This window comes from Eutrigla gurnardus (assembly GCF_963514095.1).
Source record: "Eutrigla gurnardus genome assembly, chromosome: 10".
NCBI classification, from domain to species: domain Eukaryota; kingdom Metazoa; phylum Chordata; class Actinopteri; order Perciformes; family Triglidae; genus Eutrigla; species Eutrigla gurnardus.
Window position 1 is genome coordinate 9,242,506 of NC_139924.1, and position 16,318 is coordinate 9,258,823.

The window sequence follows — 16,318 nt, forward strand, 5'->3', positions numbered from 1 at the left end:
AGGTTTTACGATGAAATGGACATCCATCCATCCATTTTCTACCGCTAATCCTGTATTTAGGGTCACAGGGGGGCTGGAGCCGATCCCAGCTGTCATTGGGCGAAGGCAGGGTTCACCCTGGACAGGACGCAAGTCTATCACAGGGCCGACATGTAGAGACAGACAACCATTCACACTCACATTCACACCTACGGGCAATTTAGAGTCACCAATTAACCTATCCCCATCCTGCATGTCTTTGGACTGTGGGAGGAAGCCGGAGAACCCGGAGAGAACCCACGCTCACACGGGGAGAACATGCAAACTCCACACAGAAGGAACCCGGGCCGACCCGGGAATCGAACCCAGGACCCTCTCGCTGTGAGGCGACAGTGCTACCCACTACACCACCGTGCAGCATGAAATGGACATAAAACTATATAATATCGCATATTTACTTTTATTCTGAAAGTTTTGAGGCGCATACCGGAAGTCATATTGTCGCTTAATTGTGATGAACACAGGTGAGCTGTTTTCCAAGACTGGACGCATGAATGGATTATTAAAACATCAAGGTTATTCAGAATTCATCCTGTTGAAAGAGACGGCACCAACCTATAGACCAGCTTTGTGAATTATAGAAGCAGGAATTATGGATGGATTTGGACTAAGCTGTTCTTGGAAAAAACACTGGACTATCTCCACTTTTCAATTTTTAACATGTAAACCATGGCAATTTTTTTTAGTCTTCAGAACTGAATTATTTTACACTCACAATTCCCACTGTCACATTTTCCCCATCAACCTTGATCATCACCATCCAACAGAAATCTCCCCGTTAATAAAACTTATACTAATCAAATAAAACAGTGTTTACAGCCACGGGAATCAAGTGCTCTGAACTCAAAAATATCCATCAGATCTATCAAAATGGATTTCCTACATAGTGAATGTACATAAATTGAAAATGTTGATGTCCCAAAAGATATTTAATAACATTTGGTAATGGATCAACTAGCAGGCTTTCTCACAGAAGTTCATTTAAATCTTTTTATTGACAAACATGTAAATATAATACAGAGGAAATAAAAGTAGATTAAGACAAGATTGTAAAAAAGCCCTGAAGGACATCAATAAAATCAAAATTGTGGGGGATAACAAAAAAGTACAAACAAGCTGAACTGTATATGATCAAAACTCCAACTTGGGAACCCGTCCTCAGACCTTCATCCTTTGCATCATCTGTGGGATGAAAAAAAAAGTTTAATTAAAGAAAAACTCAATAGAATCTGAATCTTACATTTACTAAAAGCAGAAGTCACATGCCGTTAGTGTTTGACAGATACATGTGAATGCCCCATAGGTTGATATATGAAATGAACACACCGTGAGTTATTATGGCAAACCATGAGAACAACCAGCCAGTGTGTGAAGAGGGAAAAAAAACATTCACCACATAAAATTACTTTTATTAACCTTTTAAGTCTTCCAGCAAGATTTTCTTCATTGACAGACGCTTGCATCTGAAAACAGTTACTGAGATGTAAAGACTAAACTCATTTCAAAGTTCTTCTTCAAAATCAGAGTTAGATCATGGATAAAGGACCGTCAAACAGAATCCAAACTACATCTTTGGTAAGTTACCAGTGTATTCACTTTTTATGACTGCGGATAAAACAGGTTGCTCATAAATATGATGATTTAAGTGCACACTGTGAAACCCTGGTTGGTTTGGGTCTGTGTGTGTTTACCTTGCGAGCACTAGTCGTCAGAGGAGACTTGGCGGACCTGCTGGTGGCTCTCTGTCCCTTCGTGGCCACCTGGGGCGACTTAGCGCTGCCAACTCTGCCCGCTTGTGCCACTCCGGTGCGGAAATGTCCTGAAGGCATGTTTTCCTGGCATTTCTTTGAACTTTTGCCCGGGGATTTCCGGGTGGAGCTGCGTAGTTTGTTGAGCCCTTTCTTTAGGTAGTTGCTGTTTTTCGGGGTGTTCTCAATACTGAACATCATAGACTGCCTTCGATTAGCCTAAAAAAACAATGCAAACTGTTCAAGAAGCATTCAAAACATTATGTAATATTGTGTTCAATCAATTTTGGCATCGTCCCCGTTTTCAACCAAGCAGAAAACTCTAGGTGTGCAGGTGAATATATTAGACTATATTAGAACGTTACACTCACTGGACTGAGGGCGGTGTGAATCTGAGAGCTTGAAGATCCACTGAACTTGTTTTTGGGAGTGAGTGGACGTGGGAAGCAGCTGGCCTTCACCTTTTTCTGTCAGACGGAGACAGGAAGAGACGAGTTAGGAAAAAGAAAAAGAAATTGCATTTCAGACTCAAGGTCGCTTTTTTTAAGAAGAAAAAGAGTAAACATTCAGATAACCAATGAAACCAACAACCAACAAAAACATCTGGCCACTGTTATTGGAGAAAGATTCTCAATAAAGTCCGTTGATGTGTCATCGGCTAGTTCCCTTTTCACATAACCCCAAAACAAACAAGGATCACTCAAATGTAGTCTTTAGGAGAGTGAAAAAGACAAATTTACTATTGATATATCAATAATCTTCCCTATGTTATCTTCCCTATGTGGAAAATGTCTTTATTGTTGTGCGTATGTATGTGTATGTTTGTATGTATGTCTATTGTCTACAATCTGAGAGACTGTCCACCCTACCCGAGTCAAATTCCTTGTATGTGTGCATACTTGGCCAATAAAGCTGATTCTTATTCTGATAGCTGATTTTCAAAGATGGTAGTACCAATAAGTATGTGAAAATAGTCAACTTTCAACGCTAAACTTCATGTTATTATATTATATTATTATATTGAGAGAACTAAAATACTGTAAAACATGCATGTACTGCGCTTCATTCAGGCTCAACCAAGACGTTACAATAGTCCTGATGCAAACTCACCTCGGGTGAAGTTTGATGTATGGACAGTGTAGATGAAGAGCGCTTTGTGCTTTTCGGGCTTCTCAGCTGAGCGGAGCTGACAGATTTTGATGGCAGCAGACCTGGCATCAAGGACAGACGCTGAGAACGGGTACTTGCAGCGGCACCCGAGTGTCCCGCCATGAGTGAGTGCCGATGGGAGGCGAGCGAGTCTTGCAGCTGGCCGGGCATCGTGGACGCCCGACGGATCGTATCAGAGGGGTCACCTGTTCGCAGTTCTTCGTCTGTGAAAAGGATTGTGCAGCGACGGCCAGCCTAGGGAGACAGAGAGGGATTGAGTATCCTTGCTGCCATTGATTTATAAGTGTACTGTATAGGTGGCTGGGTGAACAAGAGGAAAATTGCAAAGCACTTTGGATCAAAGTGCTACATAAATGCAGTCCATTTACCACATTCAACACAGCCAGTATCACTAGTACAGTAGTGACTTACTGCATATGGAAATCAATATTTTTATATTTTTTGGTGTGGGGCCACAACAATCCCCTGTGCATTATATCTCCATATTTATCAGTTTTGACTAGTTAGTTTATATACTTATTGTATCAGTGCGACATTATTCCTGCTGTGTTCAGTGTTTACTCTCACGACTTACATCCATCTCTGCAGGGTAACTGCTCTTTAGATGAGGAAGGCAGGCCTTGTTCCTGGACTGGAGCTCAGCAATCCTCATCCAATCATCAGGAGCACCTTCGGGCTCGTTCTCTGCCCCAGCACAGAACGTACTAGCGCCTGAAGACAACAGATGAGGGGGGGAAACACCATTTAAAAACATCAGTTTTGACTTATGCAACTCTAAACCCCATATGTGACCAATTACAATTAATCTGTAACTAATGGGTAGGACTGCCCCCTAAATGTTGAAGATTCAAATCATTAATTGAGAAGCTCCAGAGTTGAATCTCATTTTTTCACATTTTAAGCTCCATAATTGTACACACAGCAACACAAAATAGGCTGTTAACTTTCAGCCTACCATGCTCTAACTTACTCAAATATAAAAAAAAAAACGAACTATGATGTTAACAAGAACCAGTCTGGTTAGTCGACAAAACATTTTATTGAATAAGTGAGTCAGTTTTTCAGTAAAAATACCAAACACACGATCGCCCCAAGTTATCAAACATGAAGGTTTCCTACTTTTCTTGTTTTTACATTATGGCACGTATATTATTTTGGGGATTCAGACTAAACGAGACATTTGTTGATGTCAACTTGCTCTCACGGACAATGTGATTACCCTTTTCTGATATTTTAGAGACCAAAGGATTAATCTATTAATTGGCAGATTATTCAATAATTAAAATATTAATTAGTTGCAGCCCCAGCTCCATGTTACCAACAGGCAGCAAAAGGTAAAAACATGGTTTTCCCTTATGGGTCTCAGCTTTGCATGCCATGTTCTCTGTTTTTCAACCTGACCCTCCCCCTCACTTAAATTTCTCATCCTTCAGTACAACACCCTGTGAGTAAGCCAGCGATCTACTTACTCTGTGAATGCACTGCACTCCGTCTGTACCCTGGGAGTCCGATGAGCTGGTCGCTGGCACTGCTGGTCATTCTGGCAGGCGTGTCAAACAGCTCCATAGAAATGGGTCGTGCAGAGTGGGCACTGGAGAGGTTTGGGTGGGAGCGAGCTGAAGACAGACTGTAGAAAGTCTCATCATGCTCGGGGCCGCCTGGAGTTTTCTACAATGAGAGTTCAACAATCAATGATCCTGCAGTGGGAGTGTGGGGATGTTTTTGAAAGGGCAAGTTAAAATATTTGGGTTCGTTTACAACAGAGAGACAGGAACCATAGTGATTACACAGCGATTGTTCAACAGTGTGTAATTGTGAACATGCAAAACAAGTGTGCAAGTGAGTTTCCTCCACCTTGGTCATGGTGATGTTAATAACCTGTGTGGTCCTGCGTCGTTTGACTGATGAAGATGGATTATTCCGGGTTGAATCCATTTGGTGCTCTGCATTGGTCCTAGGCAATGAAATAGGAAATCTCAACAAGAATAGTAGAGTGTATAGAAAATAAACTGCCCAGTGCCTATTCATACAATTTTCCTGATTTTAGAGAGAATAAAATCAGAGGAGAATTACCGGGTCATTCTTAAAAAGTATTGAAAAACCGATGAATTCAATTCAATTAAAGCAATCATGAATTCCTTCACTGTTGTCAGATCTTTGATTAAACAAACTAATAAGAAATATTAGCTGGTAAGAATAAAGATGGTTACTGATGACTGAATTTCCAAGCAAAAGGAGGCTGACTTAAGTTCAGCAATTCAAAGATGCTCACATCTACAGTTGGCATACCATTTACCCGAAAATTATTTAGGGGAACTCTTCGACACCCACCGCTCTCACTCCCAGTGAACAGAAAAGCCTCTTAAAAAGGGTGGCTATTATGTGAAGCTGTGTGACGTACCTGTTGATCTGTCTGGTGTTCATAGGTGTAAAGTACAGGGTTTCCAGCGACTCGGCCCGTAGACCTCGGCGTCTGGCTGCCAAGCGCTCTGAGCTACGGACAAGAGGTGTGCTCGATTCATCTGGTGCTGACAGTTTCCTGCAAAGTAAGAAATAGAGTTTTGTGTTCGATACTTAACTTTTAAGTTTTATTGATTTCAATATATTATTGGAACTATTACAGTTTAACTTGTTAATTCTTATCTACTTCGATCAATTGTGGGCGAAAAACTATAAAGACATTAATCAAGTTAGACTTGTGTGGCTGAAAGTGAACCAAAATTATCAACTAAAACATACCAATATTTATTTATTTTTTATTTTAGTAAACATTGTTTTTAAGTGACACAATGAAATGGCTGCACATAATGCAATAGCTGCGATCCTAAAAGATGAAATGCTGCATATCAGGTGTCTTACCTCGTAGAGTTCAGAGAGTCTTCCAGAGAACTCTGGTCCATGCTGTCAGAGCTCACGGTTATTTTCTCCCGTGCTCTCATGGGAACCTCGAAGTAACACGACTCTGTTGCACTTGGTTCATTACCACGAATCTTACTCAGGTTACGGAGGTTGCGGTCAGCGAAAGCCAGCTGAAAAAAGGAAACGGTGTGATAGAGATCAGCTGATAAATACAAAAAGTCTTTGAACACTAACAGTTCCCCTGTTTGTATTTAAGAGACAGTGTATTAGATCTTCTGCCGCGAAATGCAACACTGACCTGAGCCTCCAGACTGGCCACCCTGCTCAAAAGTGTCTTCTCATTGGTTTGGGCCTTTTCCAAATCCAGTTGGAGTAGCTTGTTTTCCATGGTGGTAGCCTTTACTTCTCGCTCTTTAACCTCTAAGGAATGCTTGAGTTCAGCCACCACCTCTTGGCTTTCCTGGAGAAGCTGTTTCTTGCCATTGTAATGACTTACTGCCTTCTCCATCTGTGGCATTGTGACAATAAAACATATGTTCACATGAATCTCTTAGTCCAAACGTCTCATCTGACATGAAATAGACAAGGCAAGCATGTATGCACATGAAACTGTATAACGATCAATAAGTATAACAAGCAGATGGGAAAAGATCCAAATCATTTTTGACAGAAAACATGTAGTGTGTGACATACAAGTAATGAAATGTGTCACGTTCAGGTTGTGGTCACACCAACCTGTGCCTTGTAGTGTTCCGAAGCCTCCGATTTAGCCGAGAGCTGTTCCTGCAGGTCTCTCTTTAGCTTCTCAATGTCCTCGGTTTTTTCTTTTTCTTTCAGAAGTTTCAATACTTCCAACTCCTGTCGGAGCACAGATTCTAATTTGTGAGACGCCGTATTCTCCCTCTCAATTGCCTGCTTGGCTTGAGCAAGCCTCTCCTTCTCCTTCTCCAGAACCTCCTGATTCTTTTCCGCCTTGAGTATCCTGACCATGAGTACTTGTGATTCCTGAACAAGAACATCATTTTCCCTTACAGTGGCAACGTGTTGAGCCTCTTGCAATCTGAGGTCTGCAGCTTGTGTCTCTTTGTATTGGTTCAGCTCTGATTTTACTGAGACAAGCTGCTGCTGGAGGAAGTCCATCTGCTCAGTAGACTCCTGCTGAGTTTCAAGCAACATCTGCTCTTTAGCCAAAAGATTGAGAGAAGTGGTTTCTACTTCCACACTCAGAGACTTAATCTCTTGTTGAAGCATATGTCTTTGGTTGGAGCTCTCCTCTTTCATCTCTGCCAGAATTTTCTCATTGGCTTCAGCGTCCTCTTTCGCTTTTTGAAGCAAGTTAGCTTGTGCAGCGACCTCCTCTCTGAGAGTGTTCAGATTTTGGTCTTTATTAGTTAGGAGTGTGGTGACTGCAGAAAACTCTGTCTGGAGTATCTGAAGCTTCTCCTCAGCCGCCAGGAGGAGGCTCTCTTTCTCACTACGAGATTCTTTCAGCTTTTGAATGTCTTCTTCGTGTGAAGAAATCTGTTGATGCAGAATCTCCACTTGTTTGACTTTCTCCTGTAGGCTTTGGAGAGCCTCCCTCTGCTGCGTGTTTTCTTGCTCTTGGTGGGACAACAGATCTTCTTTTGCTTTTATATCCTCCTCCGTTGTCTTCAGTGAGGAACTAAGACACTCAACCTGTTTCTTCAAATCTTGAATCTCTTGATGTAACAAATCCGACTGCACTGAGCTGTTGTTCTTCAGCAGTATCATCTGTTCCTCTTTAATCTGGATCTCCTCTTTCATCTTCTTCACTTCTTCCTCTGAAGAGGACAGTTGCTGCTGAAGAAGCTCCTTCTGATCGGCACTCTCCTGCTGAGAATTGGTCACACATGTAATTTGTTTGTTTAGACTTTCGATCTCCTGCTGTAACAATTCAGAGTGTGTAGAGGTCTCGGTCTTTAGCAGAATGAATTGCTCCTCCTTAGATTGAATCTTTGTATTTAGCTTCTTCACCTCATCTTGAGAGGCGAGCATCTGCACCTGGATAGTCTCCATATCCTGAGTGCTCTGTAGTCGCTGTTCAGCAAAAAGATCTTTGTTGGACTGCATATTATCCTCAGCATTCTTTAGTGAGGAACTAAGACACTCAACCTGTTTCTTCAAATCTTGAATCTCTTGATGTAACAAATCCGACTGCACTGAGCTGTTGTTCTTCAGCAGTATCATCTGTTCCTCTTTAATCTGGATCTCCTCTTTCATCTTCTTCACTTCTTCCTCTGAAGAGGACAGTTGCTGCTGCAGAAGCTCCTTCTGATTGGCACTCTCCTGCTCTTGTTTGACAAACATGACTACCTGAGTTTCAGCCTTTGTGAGAGACTCACCCATATGAGCAAGTTGGTTTTTCAGACAGTCGATCTCTTGCTGTAGCATGTCAGAATGTGTGGAGCCTTCTCTTTCTAGTGTTGCCAGTTGTTCCTCTTTAGCCTGGATTTGCTCCTTGAGACCTCTAAGCTCGTCTTCAGAGGTTGCCATCGTGTTTTCAAATTTGTCTTTTTGCTGAGAAATCTCCATTTCCTTCTGAGTTAGCAGGTTTTCTTTATCCTGAACCTGCTCTACTGTAGTCCTCAGGCATTCATTCAAACTTTGGACTTGGTCCCTAAGAGTTTGAATCTCACTCTGTAGCACTTCTGACTCTTTGAGACTCTCGAGCTTTAACAGGTCTACCTCGCCCTCTTTAGTTTGGATATCCTTCCTCAGCCGATGAACCTCCTCCTCAAGAACTGCACTGTGCTTTCCAAGTGCCTCAATCTGCAAAGAGCTTTCTTGCTCCCGCTTGGCCATCAAATCTTCTATGACTTGAGCCTGGTCCTTGGCGACCTCAAGAGAATTAGTAACACATGTAATTTGTTTGTTCAGACTTTCGATCTCCTGCTGTAACAATTCAGAGTGTGTAGAGGTGTCAGTCTTTAGCAGAATTAATTGCTCCTCCTTAGATTGAATCTTTGTATTTAGCTTCTTCACCTCATCTTGAGAGGCCAGCATCTGCACCTGGATAGCCTCCATATCCTGAGTGCTCTGTAGTCGATGTTCAGCAAACAGATCTTTGTTGGACTGCATATTATCCTCAGCATTCTTTAGTGAGGAACTAAGACACTCAACCTGTTTCTTCAAATCTTGAATCTCTTGATGTAACAAATCCGAATACACTGAGCTGTTGTTCTTCAGCAGTATCATCTGTTCCTCTTTAGTTTGGATCTCCTCTTTCATCTTCTTCACTTCTTCCTCTGAAGAGGACAGTTGCTGCTGCAGAAGCTCCTTCTGATTGGCACTCTCCTGCTCTTGTTTCACAAACATGACTACCTGAGTTTCAGCCTTTGTGAGAGACTCACCCATATGAGCAAGTTGGTTTTTCAGACAGTCGATCTCTTGCTGTAGCATGTCAGAATGTGTGGAGCCTTCTCTTTCTAGTGTTATCAGTTGTTCCTCTTTAGCCAGGATTTGCTCCTTGAGACCTCTAAGCTCGTCTTCAGAGGTTGCCATCGTGTTTTCAAACTTGTCTTCTTGCTGAGAAATCTCCATTTCCTTCTGAGTTAGCAGGTTTTCTTTATCCTGGACCTGCTCTACTGTAGTCTTCAGGCATTCATTCAAACTTTGGACTTGGTCCCTAAGAGTTTGAATCTCACTCTGTAGCACTTCTGACTCTTTGAGACTCTCGAGCTTTAACAGGTCTACCTCGCCCTCTTTAGTTTGGATGTCCTTCCTCAGCTGATGAACCTCCTCCTCAAGAACTGCACTGTTCTTTCCAAGTGCCTCAATCTGCAAAGAGCTTTCTTGCTCCCGTTTGGCCATCAAATCTTCTTTGACTTGAGCCTGGTCCTTGGCGACCTCAAGAGAATTAGTAACACATGTCATTTGTTTGTTCAGACTTTCGATCTCCTGCTGTAACAATTCAGAGTGTGTAGAGGTGTCAGTCTTTAGCAGAATTAATTGCTCCTCCTTAGATTGAATCTCTGTATTTAGCTTCTTCACCTCATCTTGAGAGGCAAGCATCTGCACCTGGATAGCCTCCATATCCTGAGTGCTCTGTAGTCGATGTTCAGCAAACAGATCTTCCTTAGATTGCAAATTGTCCTCAGCATTCTTCAGTGAGGAACTTAAACACTCAACCTGGCTCTTCAAATCTTGTATCTCTCGATGTAGCATATCCGACTGCACTGAGCTGTTGTTCGTCAGCAGTTCCATCTGTTCCTCTTTAATCTGGATCTCCTCCTTCATGCTCCTTATGCTCTCTTCAAAAGCAGACCGTTGTTGCTGCAGGACCTCTGTCTGATGGACACTTTGCTGCTCCTGCTTTGTAAGCATAACCTTCTGAGCCTGAACTTCATCCTCGGCCTTTCTGAACAATTCATTCAGACATTGTAGTTGGCCTTTCAGAGCTGTAATCTCTTGTTCCAGTGATTCAGACTGTCGAGAGCTTTCATTCTTTAGACTCACAAGCTGCTGGTGTTTTACCTGCATCTCTACTTTTAAATTCTGAACCTCGTCTTCGCAGGCTACAATCTGTTGTTGGAGCACCTCCCTTTGTTGGACATTCTCTTGTTGGGTCTTAGACAGCAGGTCTTGCTTAAGCTGAATTTCCTGCTCAGCCTGTTTTAGAGATGAGCTAAGGTCTTCCACTTGGACTGTTAAGGCCTGGATTTGATTCTGAAAAATGTCCTGCTCATTAGACTTCTCCAGAACTAATTTGGCAAGCAATTCCTCTTTGGTTTTGATTTCATTTTTGTTGTTTTTGGTTTCATCTGTAAGAATGGTAACTTCATCTTTGAGACTGTATATTTGTTGGTCTTTATCAGCCAAGAGAGAACCGGCAGCAGTTAACTTTTTCTCAAGATCTTTAACATTTTCTTCAGTCTGGAGGAGAAGGTCTTCCTTCTCTTTCTTAAGTTCCTTTAGTTTTTCAATTTCCTGTTCACAAGCAGCAATGTGCTGTTGAAGTCTGGTTATCTCCTCATTTTTCTGTTGCTCGACTTGCGCAAGTTGAATTTTGAGATTGTGGATCTCTTGCTGAAGCTCGGTGATCTCCTTTTGCAGTTTCTCCAGTATGTCATCCTTTGATTGAATCATTGCTTCAGTTTGGGACACCTGTTGCTTCAGGATCTCCTTCTGTTGATTAATTTCTTGTTGATACTCGGACAGCTCATGTGTTTTGGCTTCAATCTCCACCTCAGCCTCTTTCAGGGAACAAAATGTTCTCTCCAGCTCATTCTTCAAACTATGGATTTCAGAGTTCACAATTTCTCTCTGGGGATGTAAGAAGAGAAGGCAATTAGTAACCATCTAATCCAAAATAGATTTTAAAAGTTATTTGATTACCAAACAGTTCTGAATTCAGCGTTTACACAGAATCATTGACTTTACCTCCATTACAGGCCCCATATTCTCTCCCACTTCTTCTTTAGTCGCCTTGCTTAGTTCATCCTCCAAACAGGAAATCTTTCCCTGCAGGATCTGAATTTGTTCAGACAGAAGCTCCTGAGAACAAAAAAGAGGAAATTACATGAAAAACACCTTTGCACTGAAATTGAATTAATCAGTTGTGGAAAAGTAGAATAATTTACACAAAACTCCTATGATTGTTGTTGTTGTTTTTTAAACAAAATGTAGTTCTAGTGGGTCAAACCTGAAGATGTAACAAATCAAAAGGAGTTGCTAACTTTTGTTGTGAGGGTGTATCTACCTTTTGAGCGGTGGCTTGGTCAAGTTCAGACTGTAGGTGGCCCGATTTGCTTCTCCACTCCTCCTGAGCAGATGCTTGGGTTTCTGTCAGCCTGCCAACTTCTACTTCAAAGATGGCCAGCTGTGAACAAACTGTCCTCACCTGCAGAAATAGTAAAAAGCTTTTATTTTCAAGATAAAGTTATAATTTTGACACGGACACATGTAAATCTGTGTAATGTCTACAGGTGCCTACTAAGACCTACATAAACCCCATATGCATCAGCAGGTTTAGAGGTAACCTACTCATGTTGAAGGATGTACACATTGCACAAGACAAACTCATAAGTAAGAGGACAAAGTCAAGAGAGAGAATCTTTCCACGTGTGTCATTACCTGGGATGAAAGTACACCGTTTTCGTCTGCCAGCTCATCTACTTTGCGCTCCATAAGTGAGGAGTTACTCTTGAGGTCTTTATTTTGCTTTAACATCTCATTAAGACGCATTTGTAACCTAAGACAGAAAAACAAAGTGTATTATTTGCACACTCAAGTTTAACACATCTTTGTTGTAAAGAGTGTTATTCGCCATGTTATGCATTAATAAATAGGCCCTACTTACAGTAAAAAAAACCTGTCATTTTGGTGCTTACGTGTTGTTCTTAGTCTGAAGCTCATTGAGCTGTTCCCTGATGACAGTCTCCTGATCACCTTGCTCTTCTTTCATCTTATCCAGGCGATACTGCAGCTGGTTAATATGGGACTCTGAATAAGACAAAGTAAGTATAGAACAGACTTTAATTTAAAGAGAAATCCAAACATATAGAAAATAAACAGACACTATGATTATGCACACTTTCAGAAGTACTTGCACAATCCATGTGTGTTAAACACTGCTTAAAAAAAAAACCCATCAAACTTAAATATCGTACCTCTCTGTGCAATGAGCGCAAGCTTGCTGGCCAGCTCCCTCTCCAGCCCATCTCTGTAGTCTCTCTCCTTGATCATCTGTCGTTGCACCTTCCGCAACTGAAATTTAGGTGTGTTCATGAAATCCTGCAGAGGAGATCGGCTGTGGAAACAAAAGCAAATCATATCAAGATAACATTCCATGGACTGACATAGATATGAAATGATTAACATACATGGATATTAGATAAAGTGAGTTTGTTATGTTGTGAAAACAAAAATCTTAGTTACATAAAGTTGTGAGAACCATGTTAGATTAAATTGCTATCATGTAATTTATAAAACGCAACTCAGAGTTTTCATTCAAAAGAATGAAATAAAATCTGCTTTGACTTATTTATCTCAGGTTGAAGACCTTAAATTAGGCACAGGCCAACTAATTCAGCTGAAAAAATGTCTAGTATAGGGACGTGGCAAATTTGCACATTGATTTTTAGTAATACCTAATTGTTTATTTAAATTAAACAGCAGCAAACGTGCACACAACCTAATGTACGTATGACCCATCCAATTACACACTGGTACCTGACTGAGGAGGAAGCAACCGTTTGCATGTCCACAAATGTGATTTTCGGCGTGCGGTGGAAGACGGGGGACTGATCGTCTGAAAACGAGGAGACAGTCGACACACTGGAGGTAGAGGCAGTTTCTGATCGCTCAAATATTTCACGGGCCACAGGCAGATCTGAAATTCGTGGAGAAAAATGTTTTGTCAAATTTTACAGCTTATGTGTTAAATCCAAACCAGAAAGCTGGTTTTATACAGCAGCACCGTGTGACACCAATGTCTTAGTATGGTATAGCATGAAGAAATTACAAATTTAACAAATTTGTGACTTACGTTTCCTTGACAAATAGGCATCAAGTCCTTTGCTCAGATAAACGCAGCCGTCGCTCTCCATCACAAAAGAACCGGTTATGTTTGCTATCTCTCTCTAAAACAGATGAGAGGAACATCGGCAGATAATTAAACACATTATGAATGAAATGTGACGTATCTAACTGGTTGACATATGACCCAGAACAGGGAATGCTTACCTCCACGTCGCATTCCAACATGTTCAGAGTGCAGCGGTCATTCATTATGTCGTGGTATACAAGCAATAAAAGCACCTGTTGGTATAACAAAGAATAAGTGAGAATGGGTCTTTGTTTTCGTTTGTCTTTAGCTTATTTTCGATATGTCTTGTACCTTTGCAATTTCCACCATTAGGTTGATGCCATCTCTTATGTTGTCCCAAGATAATAGGGTGCCTTTGGTTGCACTAAATCTGCAATCCCCTAATAAACAAGATAGAAAGACTCAATATGACGTGTGCTTACATCAGCTTGTACCAACTGACTAACTAAGTCAGTCAAACTGAGACTGACGGATGGATGTCATGATATTCAGCCATCAGTCAATCTGAGACTTCGGCTCTGCACAAGTAGAGAAGGTCGGGAGCCAATCTTTTCAACCATGATATCAAATTCCTCCCGACATTTTGTCCCGTCTGCTTATCCTGTTTCACTGGTCGACACATATACGATAAGGAAGCTAGATACTCTTGAAATTAACTTTAAAGACTACTCATGCCAGGGTGTTTTTTTCTTCTTCTTTTTTTTTTTTTATACACAATGCCTGGCATGTTAACACGTGCAAGAGGGCACACTTTAGACCACACCCAACAGTGAAGCTAGGTGTGGGCTAGTGCTACAGATTTGAAATTTTCAACAAGATGATGTCAGAGAAAAACAGAGCCTTGCTCTGAGCTACTACAGTGACATTTACAGTAAATCTGTATGCCGTTTAAAGCACCATCAGATAATAATAACAGCCAGGAGTGATGGGTCAGAAATATGGTAACACACATTGACAATATCTGAAGATATTTTAAAAGGGTACAGTTAGAGAAACTCACTTTCCACAAAGTCTGCAATGAGCTTGAAGCGTTCCTCAACGGAATTACTGAAACAGGAGATGGGTTCCTTTTTCCTGAGTTAAACAAAGGTAAAACAAGAATAAAACGGCAGTTCACTGCAAGGAATAAGCATCTCTATACTTCCAAATACACCCTGAAGCATCTTAGTTCAACAGTCATTGACAGCATTTCAACACATTGCTTCTACTTACAGCATATAAACAACTTTCAGTAGGACTGCCCCATCTTGCAAATCGTCAATGGTTATTTCTCGGTCGGACAGTTTTAGGCTGTTGACCTGCAAAAAGATAGTTTGACAAGTTTGTTAACTACAATTGCATCTATATTATCTATCTAAAGTTAAGCTTTGCTCGAATCAACATACGTGCACTATATATTTAACGTGACTGTCAACTTACCCAGCCGAGAAGAGCCTTAACACCTAAGTTAATCGTCATCTTGGCTGACCCTGTTAGCTCAAAGGGACTTCAACCTGGAAGCGAAATAAAAACAACCGTGTCAACTAGCGTTGTCAAGCTAACATTAAAGAGCACATTAACTTAGCTGTGCTTATTAACGTAAACGTATACTCAACCTCCACTAGCTAAGCTAACGTTTCTTAGGTAGTTAGCCTTCGTTAATTACTGTTTATTTGCCGACAGAATGCTAACGTGGTGTTAGCAAAGTTAACATTAAGCTAGTGTGATCCTGACCAGTACTCGTGGTTACTGTAACGTTAATTAATTCTTAAACACAAACGGAAAATCAGTCAGTGACTTACCTTAAAAACGTTGTCCTTTTCCTCCCCCTGTATCGTATTTATTCTTTCTCTGACAAAGAGATGCAGCCTCTTCGTTTCACCACATAAATCTACGGCTACGAAATAAACAGTCCATTGACAAACAGACACCCACAATTTCAAAAACGGTCTCTTGAAGATTAAACAAGCCAATACGCTTTCACATATCGACGCGTCTGAAAATAGGCTACGTCGATTGGTTTAAAAGCCGGAAGTCAACGCGTTCGTTGGGCTCATTGGTTGAGGCCAGTGTCATCACAGCCTACAGAACTTTTAAAAGTTCAACATCGAACGTTTAATCCCACCCACCACGATTTTACAGTGATTTGATTGGTTTAACTGTCGAATTTGGGCGGGGTTAAACAGATTTTGATTGGATGCTTGCTGTGAGCGTTGAGGTGCTGACTGCATGCCCTACTTAAAATCATAGCTGGACACATACTATATAACATATTGCAAATACCATAACGCTGTTAGAACTAGAGCCTTATATAATTCATGTGATTATGTTACGTATTTGATTTAATGTTGTTGGTTTGCTTTTCATTTCTTTTATTTTTATTTTTACATATAGTGTATATAGTACTAGTAAGCCTACTACATTACAAGTAGGCTACTAGTATTTATGTACACGTTTGACGTACTTGTACTTTACTTGAGAATTTAGTGAGTAAGTTATCTCTATATATCTATAGGTTAACTAGTAATCTGTAACCTATTTCCAAAGTAACATCCCAAACCCAGTTTACAGAATGCATTTTACTGCTATGAAAGTTTAAGGTTATTGTAATTTTAACTAATTTATGTTGGGCAATATAATCTAAAGCAGTAAAATAAAAATGAACATTTAGGCAGCATTCTAATTAAAACATCATATAATAGTAAAACAAAGACAATTGTTCTGCAGAATGAACACATTAATTAGGCAGATAACACTTATGACACTTTTACTTAAGTTTTTTAATCGGCCTTTTACTTGTAGTTTATGTATGTATTTGCATGCATTAATAAGCACGTTGTTAATTTAAGCCCAGTGTATAATAGTGGTATAGTATAGCCTATAGTACTGTATAAACAATAGTGTTTAGTTCAACCACACGCATGTTCATATTGTACGGAAGTCTGTGGGGGAAACG

At 40.8% G+C, this 16,318-nt stretch overlaps 1 protein-coding gene across 3 annotated transcripts; it reads right to left on the reverse strand.

Moving 5' to 3' along the window:
• Nucleotides 1-1,021: 1,021 nt before the first annotated feature.
• On the reverse strand, nt 1,022-15,285 carry LOC311019986 (uncharacterized protein). Of its 3 annotated transcripts, none has more exons than XM_084019681.1 (25): nt 15,165-15,285; nt 14,803-14,876; nt 14,596-14,681; nt 14,384-14,457; nt 13,675-13,763; nt 13,521-13,595; nt 13,324-13,417; nt 13,008-13,167; nt 12,446-12,585; nt 12,167-12,278; nt 11,910-12,027; nt 11,536-11,676; nt 11,217-11,330; nt 6,552-11,099; nt 6,115-6,324; nt 5,817-5,986; nt 5,359-5,496; nt 4,836-4,911; nt 4,427-4,625; nt 3,532-3,668; nt 2,898-3,191; nt 2,159-2,254; nt 1,731-2,006; nt 1,456-1,502; nt 1,022-1,221 (listed from the first exon to the last, which is right to left on the reverse strand). In XM_084019681.1, exons 2-25 carry the CDS (start codon nt 14,839-14,841, stop codon nt 1,218-1,220), a joined length of 7,437 nt encoding a protein of 2,478 aa, XP_083875807.1. In that variant the 5' UTR covers nt 14,842-14,876; nt 15,165-15,285; the 3' UTR covers nt 1,022-1,217. The 3 variants fall into 3 exon arrangements, with proteins under 3 accessions (XP_083875807.1, XP_083875806.1, XP_083875808.1); XM_084019680.1 differs by having other exon boundaries at nt 4,812-4,911; XM_084019682.1 differs by lacking the exon at nt 1,456-1,502 and having other exon boundaries at nt 4,812-4,911.
• Nucleotides 15,286-16,318: the final 1,033 nt, after the last annotated feature.